The sequence below is a fragment of the Eucyclogobius newberryi genome, unplaced genomic scaffold (assembly GCF_026437365.1).
Source record: "Eucyclogobius newberryi isolate DKJ021-1_F unplaced genomic scaffold, fEucNew1.0.hap1 SCAF_10, whole genome shotgun sequence".
In the NCBI taxonomy this organism is placed as follows: Eukaryota; Metazoa; Chordata; class Actinopteri; order Gobiiformes; family Gobiidae; genus Eucyclogobius; species Eucyclogobius newberryi.
The window spans coordinates 19,719,381-19,742,855 of NW_027315724.1; the positions used below are offsets into that span (position 1 = coordinate 19,719,381).

The window sequence follows — 23,475 nt, forward strand, 5'->3', positions numbered from 1 at the left end:
GTCTAGTCACTGGTCCAGTCTCTGGTCTAGTCTCTGGTCTAGTCTCTGGTCCAGTCTCAGGTCTAGTCTCTGGTCTAGTCTCTGGTCTAGTCTCTGGTCTCGTCTCTGGTCTTGTCTCTGGTCCAGGATGTGGTCCGGTCTAAATGAGGTCCATTAGAGCTGAGGTGATCCAGGAAACGGCAAAGTGCAAAAGTGCGTTAGAGACATTAAAGAGGAACTTTACATCGATCTGTGAGACCTGAGGGAGGGCATCTGACACACATAGGGAGGGCATCTGACACACGGGGAGGGCATCTGACACACGGGGAGGGCATCTGACACACATAGGGAGGGCATCTGACACACGGGGAGGGCATCTGACACACACAGGGAGGGCATCTGACACACGGGGAGGGCATCTGACACACACGGGGAGGGCATCTGACACACACAGGGAGGGCATCTGACACACGGGGAGGGCATCTGACACACACAGGGAGGGCATCTGACACACACAGGGAGGGCATCTGACACACGGGGAGGGCATCTGACACACACAGGGAGGGCATCTGACACACGGGGAGGGCATCTGACACACGGGGAGGGCATCTGACACACGGGTTCAGCTGAGGTTTGGTTGTTGCTGACTCGTTTGTTTTTATGCCGTTTCAGAGGTTTTTTCTGCTTGTGTTTAAACTGAGTCCAGGTGTATCTGACGCAGATTATCAAGTGCTGAAGCAGCGACGCCTGACAGACAAAACCCAGGGAAAAACAGACAAAACCCAGGGAAAAACAGACAAAACCCAGGGAGAAACAGACAAAACCCAGGGAAAAAACAGACAAAACCCAGGGAGAAACAGACAAAACCCAGGGAAAAACAGACAAAACCCAGGGAGAAAACAGACAAAACCCAGGGAGAAAACAGACCAAACCCAGGGAAAAACAGGCAAAACCCAGGGAGAAAACAGGCTAACCCAGGGAGACAACAGACAAAACCCAGGGAGACAACAGACAAAACCCAGGGAGACAACAGACAAAACCCAGGGAGACAACAGACAAAACCCAGGGAGACAACAGGAAAAATCCCAGGGAGACAACAGGAAAAATCCAAGGGAAAAACAGACAAAATCCAAGGGAAAAACAGACAAAACCCAGGGAGAAACAGACAAAACCCAGGGAGATACAGACAAAATCCAAGGGAAAAACAGACAAAACCCAAGGGAAAAACAGACAAAACCCAAGGGAAAAACAGACAAAACCCAGGGAAGAACAGACAAAACCCAGGGAGAAAACAGACAAAACCCACGTAGAAAACAGACAAAACCCATGGAGAAAACAGACAAAACCCAGGGAGAAAATTGACAAAACCCAGGGAGAAAATTGACAAAACTCAGGGAGAAAATTGACAAAACCCAGGGAAAAACAGGCAAAACCCAGGGAGAAAACAGACAAAACCCAGGGAGGAACAGACAAAACCCAGGGAGACAACAGACAAAACCCAGGGAGAAACAGACAAAATCCAAGGGAAAAACAGACAAAATCCAAGGGAAAAACAGACAAAACCCAGGGAAAACAGACAAAACCCAGGAAGAAACAAACATAACCCAGGGAGAAACAGACAAAATCCAAGGGAAAAACAGACAAAATCCAAGGGAAAAACAGACAAAACCCAGGGAGAAACAGACAAAATCCAAGGGAAAAAAAAGACAAAACCCAGGAAAAAACAGACAAATCCGAGGGAGAAACAGACAAAACCCAGGGAGAAACAGACAAAATCCAAGGGAGAAACAGACAAAATCCAAGGGAAAAACAGACAAATCCAAGGGAGAAACAAACAAAACCCTGGGAGAAACGGACAAAACCCTGGGAGAAAACAGACAAAACCCAGGGAGAAACAAAAAAGGAAAAATACATGGTCACATTTGTAAAACAACGTTACTGTTTCAAATAAAATTGTTATATTTCTATTTCCTTTCTTCAAAGGCGCATGTGGGTCCCTCATACGGCAGATAAAACAAACATATGTGATAGAATGTTTTTAAGTGAAAATCTTCCAGAAAAAATAGCTAATTAGCAGCTTTTTTTGCCCTCCCTGTGTGTCAGATGCCCTCCCTGTGTGTCAGATGCCCTCCCCGTGTGTCAGATGCCCTCCCCGTGTGTCAGATGCCCTCCCCGTGTGTCAGATGCCCTCCCCGTGTGTCAGATGCCCTCCCCGTGTGTCAGATGCCCTCCCTGTGTGTCAGATGCCCTCCCCGTGTGTCAGATGCCCTCCCTGTGTGTCAGATGCCCTCCCTGTGTGTCAGATGCCCTCCCCGTGTGTCAAATGCCCTCCCTGTGTGTCAGATGCCCTCCCTGGGATTAACTGCTCCTGATGTAATAATAGAGCTGATATTCACACCTTCAAACAAACAGCTGCACATTTATGTCCTGCCTCGGGTCACGTGGACCTGCCTCGGGTCACGTGGACCTGCCTCGGGTCACGTGGTCCTGCCTCGGGTCAGGTGGTCCTGGGGTCATGTGGTCTTGCCTCGGGTCACGTGGACCAACCTCCCCTCTTGGGCCAGGACCCCTCTGACAAAGACGTTCTAAAGGGTGGAGGCAGGGGGAGATAAAGGCCACTTCCACTCTCCAACTCTTATTTAAGGAGAGAAAGGTCATGAGTACAACTGTGTGTGACCCCAAAGTCAGTGTCAGTGATAAATGTGGGCGGAGCTGCAGGTTTCACACTCGTTAGCACATATTTGTTCTCAGACTGTAGCAGCTCTTTCACCTTTTACAGGAGAACATTTCCCTGACTCGCAAACAGTTTTCTCGGACACTTCTGAGACTGTGGGATCGAAGCAGGTGTGGAGCCTCGTGCACACTCCTGGAGCCTGGTGCACGCCCCTGGAGCCTCGTGCACGCTCCTGGAGCCTCGTGCACGCCCCTGGAGCCTGGGGCACGCTCCTGCAGCCTCGTGCACGCTCCTCGGGTCCTTATAAAAACCTCACACAGTCCTGACTTAGTCCTGCTCTGAGCCTGGAGCTGGACTGAGCCTGGACCTGGATCTTGTGTCACGTTTGGACTTTTGCACCTTAAAGACAAAACTGTGGAATTATTCAACCTTGATTTTTTGGGCTTTTTTCACAGAAGATAAAACAGACGTTCTTTACAAACGTGTTCTGTCTTTGTCGCGTTTCAGAGACAGTTTACATGAGGAGACCGTGTTTTGTTGTGGATGTACTTTTTGAGCCTCAGAGAATGTGACGATTTAATCAGAAATGCAGCGATTAATCTGAATCGAGAAAAGTCGAAGCAAGTTTTGCCCAGAGCTTCAGTTACACGACTAAAATGGGACGTGATGTTAGAAAAAACTCTCAAAACTATTATTACATTGGACCTAACATGCTTTGGTCAGTGTCCATTCTTTCTAATCCAACTGGAAAAATGTGTCAACTAATAATTAATCAATCTTTAATTTATTTAAAATGAATCATCTGAGTGACTGAACTCATAAGTGTAATTAACTGGAGTTTATTCGTGTTTTTAGTGGCATTATTAAATCAAAATGTCAAAAAAGAATAAACTATTTGACTTTTTCTCTAAAATGACGCTGAGTTCAAAGTTTGAAGAGAAAACGACTTCCACAAAAAGACGATGTTTTTGAGACGTTCAGAGTTTTGAAACGATGGATCGTTACTGTGGCGTTTTCCGGAAGTTTCTGTCGCACGAGCGAACGGACGAAGAGGACGAGACGGAAGGAAGACACACACACAGCACCCACAGCACCCACAGAACCCACTCACAGCAGCAGGGTGAGCCACAGCACCCACTCACAGCAGCAGGGTGAGCCACAGCACCCACTCACAGCAGCAGGGTGAGCCACAGCACCCACTCACAGCAGCAGGGTGAGGCACAGCACCCATGCCACAGCACCCACTCACAGCAGCAGGGTGAGGCACAGCACCCACTTACAGCAGCAGGGTGAGGCACAGCACCCGCTCACAGCAGCAGAGTGAGCCACAGCACCCGCTCACAGCAGCAGGGTGAGCCACAGCACCCGCTCACAGCAGCAGGGTGAGCCACAGCACCCGCTCACAGCAGCAGGGTGAGCCACAGCACCCACTCACAGCAGCAGGGTGAGGCACAGTTGTGATTCCTCTGGTCGTTGAGAATATCTGAACAGAATTATAATATTTACATAACAAATGCTTTTTGTTAAAATTTTTGTCTGAAACTTATTTGAGCTGCTTTGCACATTGCGCCCTCTGCTGGTCACATGGGTTTTGTGTCTTTATTTTATTCGCGAGACGTTTTTATTTAAATTATTCTAAATCCTGAGCATTTACTTTTAGCTTCAACAGAAGTTCTCCAACGAGTACAAATACATGAAGTACAAGTACCATCCATTCATCTTCTTCCGCTCATCCGGGGTCGGGTCGCGGGGGCAACAGTTTAAACAGGGACTCCCAGACTTCCTCCTCCCCAGACACTTCACCCAACTCCTCCGGGGGGATCCCGAGGCGTTCCCAGGCCAGCCGAGAGACATAGTCCATCCAGCGTGTCCTGGGTCTTCCACGGGGCCTCTTCCCGATGGGACATGCCTGAAACACCTCCCCAGGGAGGAGTCCAGGAGGCTCCGGAACAGATGCCTGAGCCACCTCAGTTGAAGGAGCAGCAGCTCTACTCTGAGCTCCTCCCGTGTGACTGAGCTCCTCCCCCTATCTCTAAGGGAGCGCCCAGCCACCCGGCGGAGGAAACTAATTTCAACCACTTGTATCCTCGATCTTGTCCTTTGGGTCATTAAAGCTTATGACCATAGGTGAGGTCAGAAGGTAGAGTAACCGGTAAATCGAGAGCTTTGTCTTTGGACTCAGCTCCTTCTTCACCGCAACATTCCAACTGTCAATCTCACGCTCCATCCTTCCCTCACTCGTCAACAAGACCCCGAGATAAACTCCTCCCCTTGGGGCAAGGACTCCCCACCCACCTGGAGAGGGCAAGACGCCTTTTTCTGGTTGAGAACCATGACCTCTGATTTGGAGCTGATTCTCATCCCAGACGCTTCACACTCGGCTCAAACCGATGGAGCCATCAGGACAACATGGTCTGCAAACAGCGGAGATGAGGTCCTGTGGTCCCCAAACCGGACACCCTCCGACCCCTGACCGCACCCTCCGACCCCAGACCGCACCCTCTGACCCCTGACTGCGCCCTCCGACTGCGCCTAGAAATTCTGTCCATAAAAATACACACATCCCGGAGCACCCCGAAAGGACACCCCAAGGGACACGGTCGAAAGCCTTCTCCAGATCCACAAAGCACATGTGGACTGGTTGGGCAAACTACCATAAACCCTCAAGCACCCGATGGAGGGTATAGAGCTGGTCCAGTGTTCCACGACCGGGACAAAAACCACTCTGCTCCTCCTGAATTCGAGGTTTGACTATTGGTCAGATTCTCCTCTCCAGGACCTGGAATAGACCTTACCAGGGAGGCTGAGGAGTGTGATCCCTCTGTAGTTGGAACACACCCTCCGGTCCCCCTTCTTGAACAGAGGGATCACCACCCCGGTCTGCCAGTCCAGAGGCACTGTCCCCGACCGCCACGCGATGTTGCAGAGACGTGTCTGCCAAGACAGTCAACATCCTGAGACTACGGTGCGGGTCTCCACCGGCATCCCTTACTTCTGGTGTCCACCACCGGGTTCTGGGGTTGCCACCACCGGGAGACCTTGCGACCACAGCTCCGAGCAGCCGCATCAACAATGGAAGTTGAGAACATGGTCTCAATGTCCCCAGCCTCCCCCAGGATATGGGAGAAGCTCTCCCGGAAGTGCGAGTTGAAGACCCTGCTGACAGAGGGCTCTGCAAGACGTTCCCAACAGACCCTCACAATGCACTTGGGCCAAGTCTGTCCGGCTTCCTCCTCCGGGATCCAACTCACCACCAGGTGGTGATTGGTTGACAGCTCTGCCCCTCTCTGACAAGACACGCGGCCGGAGGTCAGATGACACATCGGAGTCTCCAAGAAGGCCGGGTACTCTGCACTGCTGTTTGGCCCGTAGGCCGACACAACAGTGAGAGACCAGTCCCAAACCCGAAGGCGAAGGGACGTGACCCTCTCGTTCACTGGGGTGAACACCAACACATGGCAGCTGACCAGCCCGCCGCCTCTACCCGCGGGCAAAACCAGAGAAGTGGAGCGTCCAGCCCCTCTCGAGGAGATGGTTCCAGAGCCCAAACTGTGCTGGAGGTGAGGCCGACTATATCTAATCGATACGGCTCAACCTCCCGCACAAGCTCAGGCTCTTCCCCCTCAGCGAGGTGACATTCCATGTCCCCAGAGTTAGTTTCTGTGTCAGGAGATCTGGTCGTCGAGGCCCCTGCGGTCGACTGCCGCCCAGATCTCTTTGCACCGGCCCCTTATGGATCCTCCTGCAGGTAGAGGATCCATGGGAGGATGGCGCCACGTCACTCATTCAAGCTGTGCCCGGCCGGGCCCCGTGGGGAAAGCCCCAGCCACCAGACGATCGCCGTCGAGCACCCACCCCAGGAAGTACAAATACATGAAGTATAAATACATGAAGTATAAATACACAGACATCTGTGGCCTTCTGCTTGTGTCTGTTGTAAATCCACAGAACAATTCGAGTCTGAATTCAGTTTGAGCCTCAAATGGGTCAAAGCTATTTTCATCTCACAAACAAGTGTAAGAACCAGGTCTAAACCAGGTCTAAACTAGGTCTAAACCAGGCCTAAACCAGGTCTAAACCAGGTCTAAACCAGGTCTAAAGCAGGTCTAAACCAGGCCTAAACCAGGCCTAAACCAGGTCTAAACTAGGTCTAAACCAGGCCTAAACCAGGCCTAAACCAGGTCTAAAGCAGGTCTAAACCAGGTCTAAAGCAGGTCTAAACCAGGCCTAAACCAGGTCTAAAGTAGGCCAGCTGCAGAACCATCTCTAGTTTTAAATATTGATGTTTCTCCATCTCAGACTAAGTGTGCGCAGTGTCCACCAGAGGGTGCCGTTTCCTCACATCCCAATGACACTGAGTCTATATTAACACAGATAAACAGTGTTTTTGCTTTTCTTCAACAAAGGATGAAAAAATAAATATTTCCAGCGTCCAAACTGTTTTTATTAGTTTTGACGTGTGTTATTTTTTTTGGATAGAAGTAAAAACTATTGTGGGCTCAACATTTCTGTAGTAAAATCTAAAAATCATGTGTCGGTGTAATCCCTCATTCGTCCAGGCGTGTTCCATAGTAGAAAAAGCTTCAGTTGTAGTCATCTGGACTCAGTTTGAAGAAATAGACGTTTCGACTCTCATCCAAGAGTCATTGTCAATAAAAGAATTTAGATCGAGAACTCCGATATTAATACTGTTCTGTGGTAAGACCCGCCCATTGGGAGAAACCTTCCTGAATTAGAAAGAGTTGTTTGTTTCAACAGAAACTCCCCCCTTGTATCTACCGAGCTAGCCTATTCAGAATCTTAATGGGCTATTAGAATCCTCTTTGTCTTTGTGAGACCCTGGCTCAACCACCCTGAGTACCTGATTAGCATCTACATGTCCTGGTCCTGGTCCTCCACCTTTCCAGGGGTTCAGTATACCATTATAAATAACAGGAAGATTAAATCTTAGCCCTTCATTTCTGTTTAAAGAAGGTCTTTCTTTTTTAACAAAAATAGCTTCCTTGACTCCTCTTTCAAACCATCTTTTCTCCCTGCTTAAAACCTTCACCTCACCGTCTTCAAACGAGTGATTAGAGGCTTCAAGATGGAGATGCACGGCGCTCTGAGGTCCTGAACTAGTATTTCTTCTGTGCTGATAAAGCCTCTTGTGTAGAGGCTGTTTTGTCTCACCTATGTACCGTTCTTTACAGCTTTCTTAAAGCCTTCTTGAAGACGGTGAGGTGAAGGTTTTAAGCAGGGAGAAAAGATGGTTTGAAAGAGGAGTCAAGGAAGCTATTTTTGTTAAAAAAGAAAGACCTTCTTTAAACAGAAATGGAGGGCTAAGGTTTAATCTTCCTGTTATTTATAATGGGATACTGAACCCCTGGAAAGGTAGAGGACCAGGACCAGGACATTTAGATGCTAATCAGGTACTCAGGGTGGTTGAGCCAGGGTCTCACAAAGACAAAGAGGATTCTAATAGCCCATTAAAATTCTGAATAGGCTAGCTCGGTAGATACAAGGGGGAGTTTCTGTTGAAACAAACAACTCTTTCTACTTCAGGAAGGCTCCGCCCAATGGGCGGGTCTTACCACAGAACAGTATTAATATCGGAGTTCTCGATCTAAATTCTTTTATTGACAATGACTCTTGGATGAGAGTCGAAACGTCTATTTTTTCAAACTGAGTCCAGATGACTACAACTGAAGCTTTTTCTACTAAAAATCATATCTAAAAATCTCTCTCTCTCTCATCTCCCTCTCCCTCTCTCTCTCTCCCTCTCTCTCTCCCCCCCTCTCTCTCTCTCGCGCTCTCTCTCATCTCCCCCTCTCTCTCTCGTGCTCTCTCTCTCTCGTGCTCTCTCTCTCTCTCCCCCCTCTCTCTCTCGTGCTCTCTCTCCCCCTCTCTCTCTCGCTCATCACTTCATTCATCCGTGCGTCTCTCTCTCTCTTTCTTCATCCTTTGCTCAGATCTTCTTCTTCTCTCCGTCTCGATCTTGTGCCTGTCTCTGGTCTCGTCTCTCATGTGGACTTCCTCTGGACTCGGTCTGGACTAGTTCAGTTCTTGGTCCGGACTCTTTTCTTCAGCTCTAGAGCCGTTTGTGGATCTAAAGGATGATGTTTTTGCTCCTGCATCTTTGTGAATTATTGAGAAGGAAGAAGCAGCTGCAGTCAGACTCCATTTACCACCGAGCACTGAAGCAGGACTAAACCAGGACTAAACCAGGACTAAACCAGGACTGAACCAGGACTAAACCAGAACTAAACCAGGACTAAACCAGGACTGAACCAGGACTAAACCAGGACTAAACCAAGATTAAAGCAAGATTAAACCAGGTCTAAACCAGGTCTACACCAGGTCTAAACCAGGACTAAACCAGGACTAAACGGGGTCTAAACGGGGTCTAAACCACGACAAAACCAGGACTAAACCAGGACTAAATATTTGTGCTAAATTAATTCGCTTTGTGACTAGTGTTTCTGACTGAAATTGAAGCTTCCTGTTGATTGGCTCCAAAGTCACGTGACTCTTTTGAGGAAACACAAACATCACACTGGTGAAACGAGACGTGTGATTGGCTGAAGTTTGCTTGTTTGGGAGCGTTTGATTGGACGAAGAATGTCATTGAGCCTGATAAAACCGCATCCTCTGATTGGGTGAGAGTCCCTGATGCGTTGCCATGGCAGCAATAGCGAGCTCTCTGATTCGTCAGAGACGAGCGGCACGAGAAACGAACACGGAGAGAAAAACGTCAAACAAACTTCGCTCAAGTCCGACCAAAGAGAAGCGCTGGCTGTGTCCGCGCCGCCTGTTGCGCCTCTGCACCAAGATCCGGGTGTGTCGCGGCAAGAAGCGCCCACCGGCTCAGGGGGCGACAGGTGAGACAGGGGAGGGGCGGGGCCAGACCGGTGAGGGGTGGGGCCAGACAGGCGACGCAGGTTAGGGCCAGACAGGCGACGCAGGTGAGGGGCGGGGCCAGACCGGTAAGACAGGTGAGGGGCGGGGCCAGACAGACGACACAGGTGAGGGCTGGGGCCAGACAGGTGATGCAGGTGAGGGGCGGGGCCAGACAGGTGATGCAGGTGAGGGGTGGAGCCAGACCACTGAGACAGGTGAGGGGCGGGTCCAGACAGACGACACAGGTGAAGGGTGGGGCCAGACTGGTGAGACAGGTGAGGGGCGGGGCGAGGCAGGTGAGGCAGGTGAGGGGCCAGACGTTTGAGGGGAGGGACAGGTGTGTGCGCTCAAAAGAACCAAAACACAAATGGTGACTCCAGAGGTTTAGAGCTGTCGTGGAGGGAAACACGTCTTCTCTGAGTCGACTAAAGGCTTGTTCTGCCTGTGTGACGCTTCGACCAATCAGAGTGAAGTATTTGTTTGAACGTTCTGATCATTTTCAGAGAGTCTTTCCAGATTGAGTCATATCAATCCAGAACCAAAAGGAACCATCGTAGACCGTGAGTCAGAGGTAGAGATCTGGACGTCTCGTGTGCCATGTTCAGTGCTACATTAGCATGTCAGGGAGAGCTAGCTTTTGTTTATTTCCTCGTGGGTAAAGACTTTGCAGGTGGAGCTGGGCCTGAGCTCTTCACATTTAGACTTTGTCCCTCAGGAGTCTATTTCTGCTGCTCTGATCTGTGTCAGAATCTAACTACAGACCAGAACCAACCGGGTCTGAACCAGACCTCTCTGCACCCATTTATGCTTATGTTATTTCTTTATATTTTCTTCATTTATTGCTGTCTTTTCCACACCCGATAAAAGGACACGCTGCTGTTCAACCGGGTCCAGACCCGGTCCAGACCGTTTCCAGACCCGGTCTAACCCTCTGTCCTCTGGCGTTGCAGGCGAGCAGCTGAAGGGCATTGTGACGCGCCTCTTCTCGGAGCAGGGCTTTTATCTCCAGATGCTGACGGACGGAAACATCAGCGGCAGCAAAGACGAGAACAGCGACTACAGTGAGTACCTGAACACCACGAGGCCCTGAACACCACGAGGCCCTGAACACCACGAGGCCCTGAACACCACGAGACACTGAACACCACGAGACACACCCTGAACACCACGAGGCCCTGAACACCACGAGCCCCTGAACACCACGAGACACTGAACACCACGAGACACACCCTGAACACCACGAGGCCCTGAACACCACGAGCCCCTGAACACCACGAGGCCCTGAACATACCACAAGACACTGAACACCACGAGGCCCTGAACATACCACAAGACACTGAACACCACGAGCCCCTGAACACCACGAGGCACTGAACACCACGCGGCCCTGAACACCACGAGGCCCTGAACACACCACAAGACACTGAACACCACGCGGCCCTGAACACCACGAGGCACTGAACACCACGCGGCCCTGAACACCACGAGGCCTGAACACCACGAGACCCTGAACATACCACAAGACACTGAACACCACGAGACCCTGAACATACCACAAGACACTGAACACCACGAGGCCCTGAACACCACGAGGCACTGAACACCACGCGGCCCTGAACACCACGAGCCCCTGAACACCACGAGGCCCTGAACACCACGAGGCACTGAACACCACGCGGCCCTGAACACCACGCGGCCCTGAACATACCACAAGACACTGAACACCACGAGACACTGAACATACCACAAGACCCTGAACACCACGAGGCCCTGAACATACCATGAGGCCCTGAACATACCACGAGGCCCTGAACATACCACGAGGCCCTGAACATACCACGAGGCCCTGAACACCACGAGACACTAAACACCACGAGGCCCTGAACACCACGAGGCCCTGAACACCACGAGACACTGAACACCACGAGACACTAAACACCACGAGACACTAAACACCACGAGGCCCTGAACACCACGAGACACTGAACACCACGAGACACACCCTGAACACCACGAGGCCCTGAACACCACGAGGCCCTGAACACCACAAGGCCCTGAACACCACGAGGCCCTGAACACCACGAGACACACCCTGAACACCACGAGGCCCTGAACACCACGAGGCCCTGAACACCACAAGGCCCTGAACACCACGAGGCCCTGAACACCACGAGGCCCTGAACACCACGAGGCCCTGAACATACCACAAGACACTGAACACCACGAGGCCCTGAACAAAGACCTAACACAGTGTGTGTGTTTCAGCTCTGTTTAACCTGATTCCTGTGGGTCTGAGGGTCGTGGCCATTCAGGGCGTGAAGGTCGGACTCTACGTGGCCATGAACGCCGAGGGATTCCTCTACACCTCGGTCAGAACCTACTTCATCAAACTATGAACAACCAGGAACAACCACTCGACATCCGTGAGGGACTTCAGACCTCAGACACACCTTTAGACCTCAGACCTCAGACACACCTTTAGACCTCAGACCTCAGACACACCTTTAGACCTCAGACCTCAGACACACCTTTAGACCTCAGACCTCAGACACACCTTTAGACCTCAGACCTCAGACACACCTTTAGACCTCAGACCTCAGACACACCTTTAGACCTCAGACCTCAGACACACCTTTAGACCTCAGACCTCAGACACACCTTTAGACCTCAGACCTCAGACGACCTCAGACACACCTTTAGACCTCAGACCTCAGACGCACCTTTAGACCTCAGACCTCAGACGCACTTTAGACCTCAGACCTCAGACGCACCTTTAGACCTGACCTCAGACGCATCTTTAGACCTGACCTCAGACACACTTTTAGACCTCAGACCTCAGACGCACCTTTAGACCTGACCTCAGACACACCTTTAGACCTCAGACCTCAGACGCACCTTTAGACCTGACCTCAGACCTCAGACGCACCTTTAGACCTGACCTCAGACACACCTTTAGACCTGAGACCTCAGACGCACCTTTAGACCTGACCTCAGACCTCAGACGCACCTTTAGACCTGACCTCAGACCTCAGACGCACCTTTAGACCTGACCTCAGACCTCAGACACACCTTTAGAGCTCAGACCTCAGACGCACTTTTAGACCTGACCTCAGACCTGAGACCCACCTTTAGACCTGACCTCAGACCTCAGACGCACCTTTAGAGCTCAGACCTCAGACACACCTTTAGACCTGACCTCAGACCTCAGACGCACCTTTAGACCTGACCTCAGACCTCAGACGCACCTTTAGACCTGACCTCAGACCTCAGACACACCTTTAGACCTGACCTCAGACACATCTTTAGACCCCAGACGCACCTTTAGACCTGACCTCAGACCTCAGACGCACCTTTAGAGCTCAGACCTCAGACGCACCTTTAGACCTGACCTCAGACCTCAGACACACCTTTAGACCTGACCTCAGACCTCAGACGCACCTTTAGACCTGACCTCAGACCTCAGACACACCTTTAGACCTGACCTCAGACCTCAGACGCACCTTTAGACCTGACCTCAGACCTCAGACACACCTTTAGACCCCAGACGCACCTTTAGACCTGACCTCAGACCTCAGACACACCTTTAGACCTCAGACGCACCTTTAGACCTCAGACGCACCTTTAGACCTCAGACTTATCCACAAACACCCAATTCCAAATGATCGTTGTAAATACGTTCTAATGTCTAAAAATATTTGCTTTGAAATATTTGCGTGTGTTAATGAAATACATCTTGTTGTAGCAAAAGACGTGCGGTAAAGAGCACACGTGTACACAAGGGCGCCACCTGCAGGCCAAACAAACGCCTCATGATCCTGACACAAATAGAAGTGTTGAGTTCCTCATCTGACTCTTTCACAGTTTCTCACTCGGATATTTCTGTCCAAACATCACAGGAACATTCGCCCATAATTAGACCTGTTCCGCTTCGTCTAACGTTACGACCCGAAACGTTCAAAAGCCCCAACTTTAGTGGAGGTTTGACCTTTGTTCTGCCGCGGCGGATCTAAGCCGTGACCTCCGGGTTTGTGGGCTGGACCACTGATCCGTCCCAAATGAGCCTGATCCTGTGACACTTTGACAGAAATAATGTGACAAAGAGAAGATCGTCTCACACTCGGACGGATCGCGTTTCCTCGGAATAATAACGATGGAAATTAAAGAAAAACTCAGGAGGCCCACGACAAAAGGGTAAAACCTTTAGACCTCAGACACACCTTTAGACCTGACCTCAGACCTCAGACACACCTTTAGACCTGACCTCAGACCTCAGACACACCTTTAGACCTGACCTCAGACCTCAGACACACCTTTAGACCTGACCTCAGACCTCAGACACACCTTTAGACCTGACCTCAGACCTCAGACACACCTTTAGACCTGACCTCGGACCTCAGACACACCTTTAGACCTGACCTCAGACCTCAGACACACTTTTAGACCTGACCTCAGACCTCAGACACACCTTTAGACCTCAGACCTCAGACCTCGGACGCACCTTTAGACCTCGGACCTCGGACCTCAGACCTCTCAGAAAAGAAAAAGTTCCTCCAAAGGTTCCGTTTCTGCCGACTGCGTTTTGACATGACAAATTTGTTTAAAAACGCCGCCAATTTTTTTGGAAGAAGCAACGATTTCCACTCTTTCCTTCTGATAGTTCTGTTTCTCTGAAGCAGAATTTAAATCCAGGACGTTTCTGTCACTCAAAGTAATAAAGTCAGTTTTACTTTAAATAACAGCCACGGAAGATGTAACTTCCGTTTGTTCACAGAATTAATAAAAGTGGTAAAAACACAAATATAATTATATATATATATGTTATAATTATATGAATAAATCAGTGTCTCAGAGGAAAGTGTCATTAAAAATATTGTTTAATAAATCAAAATACTATCTTTGCAAATTAATACAAAAAAAATAAAATCAAAACTTATAAATGTATAATATTGGTGGATGTCAATGAAATCCAACTATTTATTTAAATCAATACAACGCATTACCTTTTGAAGTTTTAGAAATGTATCATTTGTGCTCAGTTATTTTTCTAATTAACACAAATTAAAAATAGAAAACTCATTACCCAAAGAGTTACAGTGTGAACCAGTGCCTCTCTCTCATTGGCTGCCGCTCTGTCGCCCCCTGCAGGACGTGTTCACCCCGGAGTGTAAGTTCAAGGAGTCGGTCTTCGAGAACTACTACGTGATCTACTCGTCCACGATATATCGGCAGCACGAGTCCGGCCGCGCCTGGTTCCTCGGCCTCAACAAAGACGGGGTCATCATGAAGGGAAACCGCGTGAAGAAGACCAAAGCCTGCTCGCACTTCGTCCCGCGGCCCCTCCAAGGTGCGTGGCCGCTATTCTGAGTTAGCGTTAGCCTCCACGTTAGCGTTAGCCTCCAAACATCACATCCAGGGCTGTTTTGGAAGTGAAACTACTCGAGTACACCAGAGTAACATCTGAGCAGTTAGAAAACAGTATGTTATCGTTAGCAATTAGCACTGAAATTAGCACAACCTCATAATAAACTAAATACTTGTTGGTAAATGTGATGAATATTTAAAGTACAATGTGTCTGACTAAACACGACACTATTACAGATTTAGTCTTTGCTGCCTCATTAAATGTGATAGAATGTTTACTTTAGTAATAATAATAATAATAATAACTTTTATTTATATAGCGCTTTTCAGTGACCCAAAGACGCTGAACATAATAAAAAAGGGGGGTATTTACAGACAGGGGGGACAACACGTACAGAACACATTAATATACAGATAAAATGAACAAGACAGAAGAAGTAGAGAGAAAAAGATGGGGATGTAACAGGGGGTAGAAGTGTAGGCAATGGGGTAGAGGAGGCTAGGGGTAGGGGAGGTCATAGGCTTGGGTGAAGAGGTATGTTTTTAGGCGGGATTTGAATGTTGTGAGTGAGGGAGAGTGGCGGACAGGTTGGGGGAGGGAGTTCCAGAGTCGGGGTGCTGTTCGGGAGAATGCTCTGTCGCCAAAAGTTTTGAGTCGGGATGTTGGTGCAGTCAGGGTGAGAGAGGAGGAGGATCGGAGAGCTCGGGTGGGGCGGTGGGGGATGAGGAGGTCAGACAGGTAGGGGGGGGCAAGGTGGTGAAGAGCTTTGAAGGTGAGGAGGAGTATATTAAAGTTTATGCGCTGCTTGATGGGGAGCCAGTGGAGAGAGCGGAGAACGGGAGTGATGTGATCACGGGACCGGGTGTGGGTGAGGAGGCGGGCAGCAGAGTTTTGGACCATTTGGAGTCTGTGGAGGGAATGGGAGGAGATGCCAGTGAGGAGGGAGTTGCAGTAGTCAAGGCGGGAGGAGATGAAGGCATGGATGAGGGATTCAGCAGCGGGGAGGGTGAGGCAGTGTCGGATTTTGGCGATGCGGCGGAGGTGGAAGTATGAGGTCTTGACAATGTGGCTGACATGGGGAGTGAAGGAGAGGGTGGGGTCCATGATGACACCGAGATTGCGTACCAGGGTAGAGGGGATGATGGTCGAGGTGTCGATGCTGAGTGAAAAGGGACCAGTTTTATTGAGAGTGGATTTGGTGCCAATGAGGAGGAGCTCTGTTTTGTCACTGTTCAGTTTGAGGAAGTTGAGAGTGAGCCATGATTTTATTGTAGAGATGCAGGTTTCGATGTGGCTGAGGGGAGGGTTTTGGGTGGATTTGGTGGTGAGGTATATCTGGGTGTCGTCAGCGTAGCAGTGAAAGTCCAGGTTGAGTTGGCGGAGGATGTGACCAAGGAGGAAGATGTAGCAGATGAAGAGGAGGGGGCCGAGGACTGAGCCCTGGGGGACCCCCTGCGTTACTGGGGAGAGGGTGGATGAGTGACCGGAGAGGGAAATGAACTCTTGCCTGTTGGTGAGATAGGATGTGAGCCAGTCAAGTGCAGAGCCCTCAACACCCAGTTGGCGCAGCCTTTGTAGGAGGAGGAGTACCAGGCTGCAGCTGTCACTCAAACACCGCTCATGGAAGGTTAAACGATTCTAAAACTGTGGTCCGCTGAAATCTCTTCAGTTCTAGTGGTCTTTAGAGTAATTTCATGATGTCATCACCTGGTTTAAAGGGGCGGGACCTGATGTTTACTGAAACTGTGAAAAACAGAAACTACTTCATGTTAAAGTCTTTACAGCTCCAAATGTAGCTCAGTTACCTCATGCTGAGCATCAATATTCCCCACGTGAAGGTCTCTGAGCCCAGAGCCAGTTTAGCTAGCAAACATTACCGTGCTAACAAACCTTACCGTGCTAACAAACGTTAGCGTGCTAACAAACACTAGCGTGCTAACAAACGTTACCGTGCTAACAAACATTAGCACTTCCTGCTTCTCTGAGAATTATTTATAATTGGATACAGAGAAAGGGGAGTGGTCTCTGAACACAGGCTTTTATAATAAATCTGCTGAAGCAAAATAGATTTGACTTTATTACATCAATATATCATAGTTCTGTTTTTCATGTGAGACGGTCCAGCCCCTTCAGACACGCCCTTTACCCCTTCAGACACGCCCTTTACCCCTTCAGACACGCCCTTTACTAGAGACAAAGCAGAATAAAGCCTTGACATGGCGTGTGTTTGTGTCGTAGTGTGCATGTACAAGGAGCCGTCTCTGCACGAGCTGGAGGAGAAGCTGCTCAAGTCATCCCGCAGCCCGACTCTGAACAGCGGGCGCAGCATGAGAGCCATCGCCCACAAGGAGGAGGGAAAGAGCATCAAGAGCGCCAGGAGCGACCGGAGCGAAGGAGAAGAGCAACAATCATAGCCATTTAGAGAGCGAGAACCACCTGACCACGAGGAGGAGGAAGAGGACGAGTCAAGGACCGCAAGGAGCGACCGGAGCGACAGGAGAAGATGAGGGATCATAGCCATTTACAGAGCAAAAGAAACATCTGACCATGAGGAGGAGGAGGAGCCTCATGGAGTGACAGCTGGATTTATCCAATCACAGCGAAGTGTGTGAACGTTCAGAAAGCTTTATTTACTTCTCAAAAGATATAGAAAAATACAAAGTACATGAATCGTGATGAAATCGTGATCTGGCTCTTCTCCTAAGCCTCTGCTCCTCCTCCTCCTCCTCTGCTCCTCCTCTCCGCCTCTTCTTGTGCTCCTCCTCTTTCTCTCTTCCTCCTCTTCTGGTTCTTCTTATAAGCCTCTTCTCCTCTGCTCCTCTTATTCCTGTGCTCCTCCTCTCCCTCTCCTCTTCCTCTTCCTCTCCTCTTCCTCTCCTCCTCCTCTTCTCCTCCTCTCCTCTTCCTCTCCTCCTCCTCTCCTCCTCTCCTCCTCCTCCTCTGGATCTTCTTTCCTTCGTCTCGTTCCTGGATCTGGAGCTGACCTCCTCTGATGATGTCACAAAAAGGAGACACTTGTTGTAGAATGAGACTTTGACTCTGACGCTGGAGGACGTTTTATGCAAAAGTGGCGTCTGTCGCTGAAACAAATGAAAAAAAGACTTGAAATTTAAATATTTATGTCGATTTGAACAGTTTTGACTCGTTTGTAGATGTGACAAAAATGTTTTTTTATTAGTTTAGCTTTATTTTATAATGAAAGAAAAATCTTAACGAGAATGAATGAGACCGGACCTGAACCAAGACCTGAACCAGAGACTGAACCAGGGACTGAACCAGGACTGAACCAGGACTGAACCAGGGACTGAACCAGAGACTGAACCAGGACTGAACCAGGGACTGAACCAGGGACTGAACCAGGACTGAACCAGGGACTGAACCAGGGACTGAACCAGGGACTGAACCAGGGACTGAACCAGAGACTGAACCAGGACTGAACCAGGGACTGAACCAGGGACTGAACCAGGGACTGAACCAGGACTGAACCAGGACTGAACCAGGGACTGGACCAGGGACTGGACCAGGGACTGAACCAGGACTGAACCAGGACCTGGACCAGGGACTGAACCAGGACTGAACCAGGGACTGAACCAGGGACTGAACCAGGGACTGAACCAGGACTGAACCAGGACTGAACCAGGGACTGGACCAGGGACTGGACCAGGGACTGAACCAGGACTGAACCAGGACCTGGACCAGGGACTGAACCAGGGACTGAACCAGGGACTGAACCAGGACTGAACCAGGACTGAACCAGGACTGAACCAGGACTGAACCAGGGACTGGACCAGGGACTGGACCAGGGACTGAACCAGGGACTGAACCAGGGACTGAACCAGGGACTGAACCAGGGACTGAACCAGGGACTGAACTAGAACTAAACCAAGAGTGAACCCGGACAAAACGAGTGTCTAAAGTCGGTCTAAACCAGGACTAAAAAGGGTTTTATTGCCATAATAACATTAAAAAAGTAAAACATCCAAACGAGTCCAAACTACTCAAATCCTCGTTCTGTTCGTCGTCCGTCCATCGCCACAAAACATTCTAAGCTTTAAGCCTGAATTCATTTGAAACTCTGCACTTTTGCCTCCACGCTGCTTCCTGTTTCTCTGCGTCTCTTCGTCCAATCACAATCGAGCTTTCACTGTCACGTGACTTCGTTTGCGTTCAACCAAATCGACAAGAAATGTTTGTGGAGTAAAAGCAATGTAGACATGATACCGAACCACGGACTCGGACCAGGACTCAGACCAGGACTGAGCATGGGCCTAAACCAGGACCCAAACCAGCACTTAACCAGGACTTCAGCAGAGCCCAAGCAGGACTTCAGCAGGACCCAAGCAGGACCTAAGCCAGGACTAATCCAGGACTTCAGCAGGACCTAAACCAGGACTAAACCAGGACTTCAGCAGGACCCAAGCAGGACCTAAGCCAGGACTAATCCAGGACTTCAGCAGGACCTAAACCAGGACTAAACCAGGACTTCAGCAGGACCCAAGCAGGACCTAAACCAGGACTAAACCAGGACTTCAGCAGGACCCAAGCAGGACCTAAATCAAGGACGGAACCAGGACTTAACCAACACCGAACATGGACCTAAACCAGGACTAAACCAGGACTTGAACAGGACCCAAACAAAGGCCCAAAACGGGTCCAAAGTAGGACTCAACAAGGGCCTGAAAAGAACTAAACGTGGTCCTAAATTCATGGAATAAACCAGAACTTCAGAAGGACGAAACTGAGACTTCACCGAGTCCAGATGAGAACTCTCGGACAAAACAATGTGAGCACTTTGGACACGTTTAAGAACTGAATATCTGAAAGTCATTTGTTATTTTGTCACTGCCGACACGAGACCGAACTGTTTTTGGAGAATGTTCAAATGTCGCTGAGAAAAGCGCTGCACGGGAGCGGCAGAGGCGTCCGCCGCCACCGCCGCGTCTTCGCCCGCGCAACGCTCGAATCTGAAACGCCGAATGCTCCGACGATGCCGAGGCCGAGTGTACGCAACGGCGGGAAATTGGAAAACGCATGGGCGGTTTGAAGACGCGTTTGTGCACCTTCAAGTCGTTTCAGTCCGAAAGAAAAGCGTTCAGGTCTTCCAGCCGTCTCTTCTGTCTAAATTATTCGTAAAACTCTTTCGACCTCAAGTCGGTTAATCAAAACTTCAATGACAAATTTCGACGAACATCAGCTAAAATGTTCAAACTCAGAAACAGACGAAGATCGCTGGGAGACCTTCGATATTGTAATCGATGTACGGCCCATTGGCCTTGAACGCGTTTGGAGTTTGGGATCTGAAGTGTGGACTCGGCGTCGCACTTTTCTTTAGTTCTGACGACGGCGAATGATTCTGCCCGAACACGCCCCCGTTTCACACGCTCGTCCTCGCGATTCTGCAAACGACGGAGGGAAAGGGCAGCGAAAAAAGTGTGACTCGAATGTGATGCACGATGTGTTCAGAGGTGGAAAGGGCAGACAGACACATTCAAGTAGGAGAAAGTGATATTACTCAAGTAGAAGTACAAAGAGATGACTCAAGTCTTTGGAAAAAACGCTTGAACAAAGAGTAAAATGTAAAGCAAAACTTGAAATTCAGGTCTAAACCACGTCTAAACCAGCTTTAAACCAGGTCCAAACCAGGTCTAAACCAGGTCCAAACCAGGTCTAAACCAGGTCCAAACCAGCTCTAAACAGAGTCTGCTGAGTGTTAGGACGAACGCTTCACCTTTTTCCTCCGTCTCATTTCGCGTTTTCCCAGAGTTCCTTGTTCTTTTCTGGTGCGTTCGGGCGTCGGTCGATGGGAGGAAACGACGCAACACTCGATCACTGCCCAGCTTCCAACGGCACTGCCCCGAAACGTGTTTTAAAAATGACTTTAAAGAATCCGACACGCTGGAAAAACACGAGCTGTGACTTCAAATAACGATAGTAAAAGTATGTGATAAAAATGTTAAACTGTGTAAGTATTTAAGCTGCGATTTCTGTCACTCACCTTTTCCACGACTTTACTCGGTTATTAATATAATCACTAAATGCTCAAAATCACCTAAAAACATTATAAGCATTATTATTAACCAAACATGTACAAAGTTTAAGACACGTAAAACCCGTGTTTCAGTTGTTTTCAGATCGGCCGGACTCCATTTTGTTTGACCTGAATGTTAATGCTAACGCTAACGCTAGTCAGAACATGCAAAACGTGCCGCAGCAAAGCCAAATTGTGGTTTTAAAATGCGGCTGCTCTTTTGAACAGCGTCGTTTGTCGTGGTTCACGTGTCGGCTCAGTAAATCACAAAGGTTTAATCGACATGGCGGGATTGGCTAACGTGATAATCATTAGCGCAACAAATTGACGTCGCATAAAGTCAGATTTTTGGTCTAAAAGAGTCAAACAAGAGCTAAATGACAGTTGTTTCTTCAAAGATCTTGGTCTGTTTAGTTCCTCTGTTTTTAAAGATAAGTCAGAGTGAAGCTGTTCGACTCTAGTTTGGACATTGCCTTAAAAAACGCTAAAACTGAATGAAATAAACATGAGATTTAGGGACTTGTAATAAAGTAAAAGATTTCGGGCTGAATCCATTTAAAAGAAAGTCCAATCTGACTCTGATTCCTCCCAGAATGTTTGATTTGACTGAAAACAAGAGAGTTACAGCTTTATTTTTATATTCAAACAGTTCAGCAGTTTCTTTTTATCGGATGTGGCCAAAAAGCAATAAATGAAGAAAAAGTCAGGTTAAAAAGACAAAGCTGATCCTTGACTGAAAGAACGAGATCTTTATCCGAAAATAAAATGGCGTTTCTTGACCTCAGACCTGCACCGCTCCTGTTTCTCCAGCGTGTGGCGCCTTCGTCAAACTGAACCTCATCCACCCAGTTCACCCTTTAATGCAGAGTCACAGCAACTGCTCCAAGGACCAGGTCTGGACCAGGTCTGGACCAGGACTGGAACCAGGACTGGAACCAGGACTGGAACCAGGACTGGAACCAGGTCTGGACCAGGACTGGAACCAGGACTGGAACCAGGACTGGAACCAGGACTGGAACCAGGACTGGAACCAGGTCTGGACCAGGACTGGAACCAGGACTGGAACCAGGACTGGAACCAGGTCTGGAACCAGGTCTGGACCAGGACTGGAACCAGGTCTAAACCAGGACTGGAACCAGGTCTGGACCAGGTCTAAACCAGGACTGGAACCAGGTCTGGAACCAGGTCTGGACCAGGTCTGGACCAGGTCTAAACCAGGACTGGAACCAGGTCTGGACCAGGTCTAAACCAGGACTGGAACCAGGTCTAAACCAGGACTGGAACCAGGTCTGGACCAGGTCTAAACCAGGACTGGAACCAGGTCTGGACCAGGACTGGAACCAGGTCTGGACCAGGTCTGGAACCAGGTCTGGAACCAGGTCTGGAACCAGGTCTGGAACCAGGTCTGGAACCAGGTCTGGAACCAGGTCTGGAACCAGGTCTAACCAACTGGTGAAAGAGGTTCTGCACTGACATCCTTTTCTAAAAGTCAGAACTCAGAGCAGCACAAACTGATCATGTGTTTCTTTTGCTTGTCTCTGTGCTAGCTTAGCTTTAGCTTTAGCTTGTTCGCTAACGACAGGGGGAGATAAAGGCCACTTCAACTCAACACTTCCACTCTCCAGCTGTCATTGAAGGAGAGAAAAGTCATGAGTTCAACTGTGTGCGACCCCAAAGTGTGTCAGCGATAAATGTGGGCGGAGCTGCAGCGTTAGCGCCTGTTAGCACACGTTCTGCTTTTACACGTCACATACAAACTCAGCATTTCACTTTTATATTTGTTCTCAGACTGTTGCAGCTCTTTCACCTTTGACACGTGTTTGAGCTTCTACAGGAGTTTCGTCCGCTCTGGCGTCGCCTGCAGAACCTCTACTGCACCAGGGACCTTGTAGTTGTGAGTAAATACTAAAGCACCAGTGTTTCCTTGTAACTGGGAGCTTCTTTCACCAAATCCCGAGCTAAAACCCGACACTCGGAGCAGTTGCCGTGCGTCTCCCGTTGGCAGAACCGTTCCTTTTACTCCGACAAACCCCGAGCTTCAGCCACGCCCCCCCCCCCCCCCCCCCCGCAGCTACACCCCCGCATGCCCCGCCCCGACGGACTCGAAAGCCGTTCCCGAGTGTCTCAAAAGCTGTCAAGACGGAGGTCGAGGCCGCGGCGAGCAGAGACTTTGCACGCGGCGACGCTGATCTGAGGAAGTCTTCCAGTTTGAATGGACCAGAACCATCTGTAATGTTCCAAATGTAAAATAAAAAGACAAAAACTGTTTCTCACGAGTCCAATACAGAACTCTGAACCTGTCTGAACCTGTCTGAGCCTCTTCTTCACCCTGCACCTGTCACATTCATGCCGGGTGGTAAAGCTGCACTGCGTAACCTTGGAGATGTTTCCGGGCGGACGGCGCGTGTAGAGCACAGAGAGCTTCAGAGGGCGTGGTCGATCAGGGAACACACCCCAGACTTGTTTTTATTTATTTATTTATTTATTTACTCATTTACTCGATCACTTTCTTCCATTCAACATCAACATCACAGTTTAATCACACTGGCCCTT

At 49.4% G+C, this 23,475-nt stretch overlaps 1 protein-coding gene across 1 annotated transcript; it reads left to right on the top strand.

The window, feature by feature from the left end:
* The first annotated feature begins 9,296 nt into the window (after positions 1–9,296).
* Positions 9,297–23,228, top strand: LOC140376939 (fibroblast growth factor 12-like). The gene is made up of 6 exons (XM_072462182.1): positions 9,297–9,513; positions 10,483–10,593; positions 11,798–11,901; positions 14,678–14,876; positions 17,133–22,129; positions 22,384–23,228. Exons 1-5 carry the CDS (start codon positions 9,315–9,317, stop codon positions 17,306–17,308), a joined length of 789 nt encoding a protein of 262 aa, XP_072318283.1. The 5' UTR covers positions 9,297–9,314; the 3' UTR covers positions 17,309–22,129; positions 22,384–23,228.
* Positions 23,229–23,475: the final 247 nt, after the last annotated feature.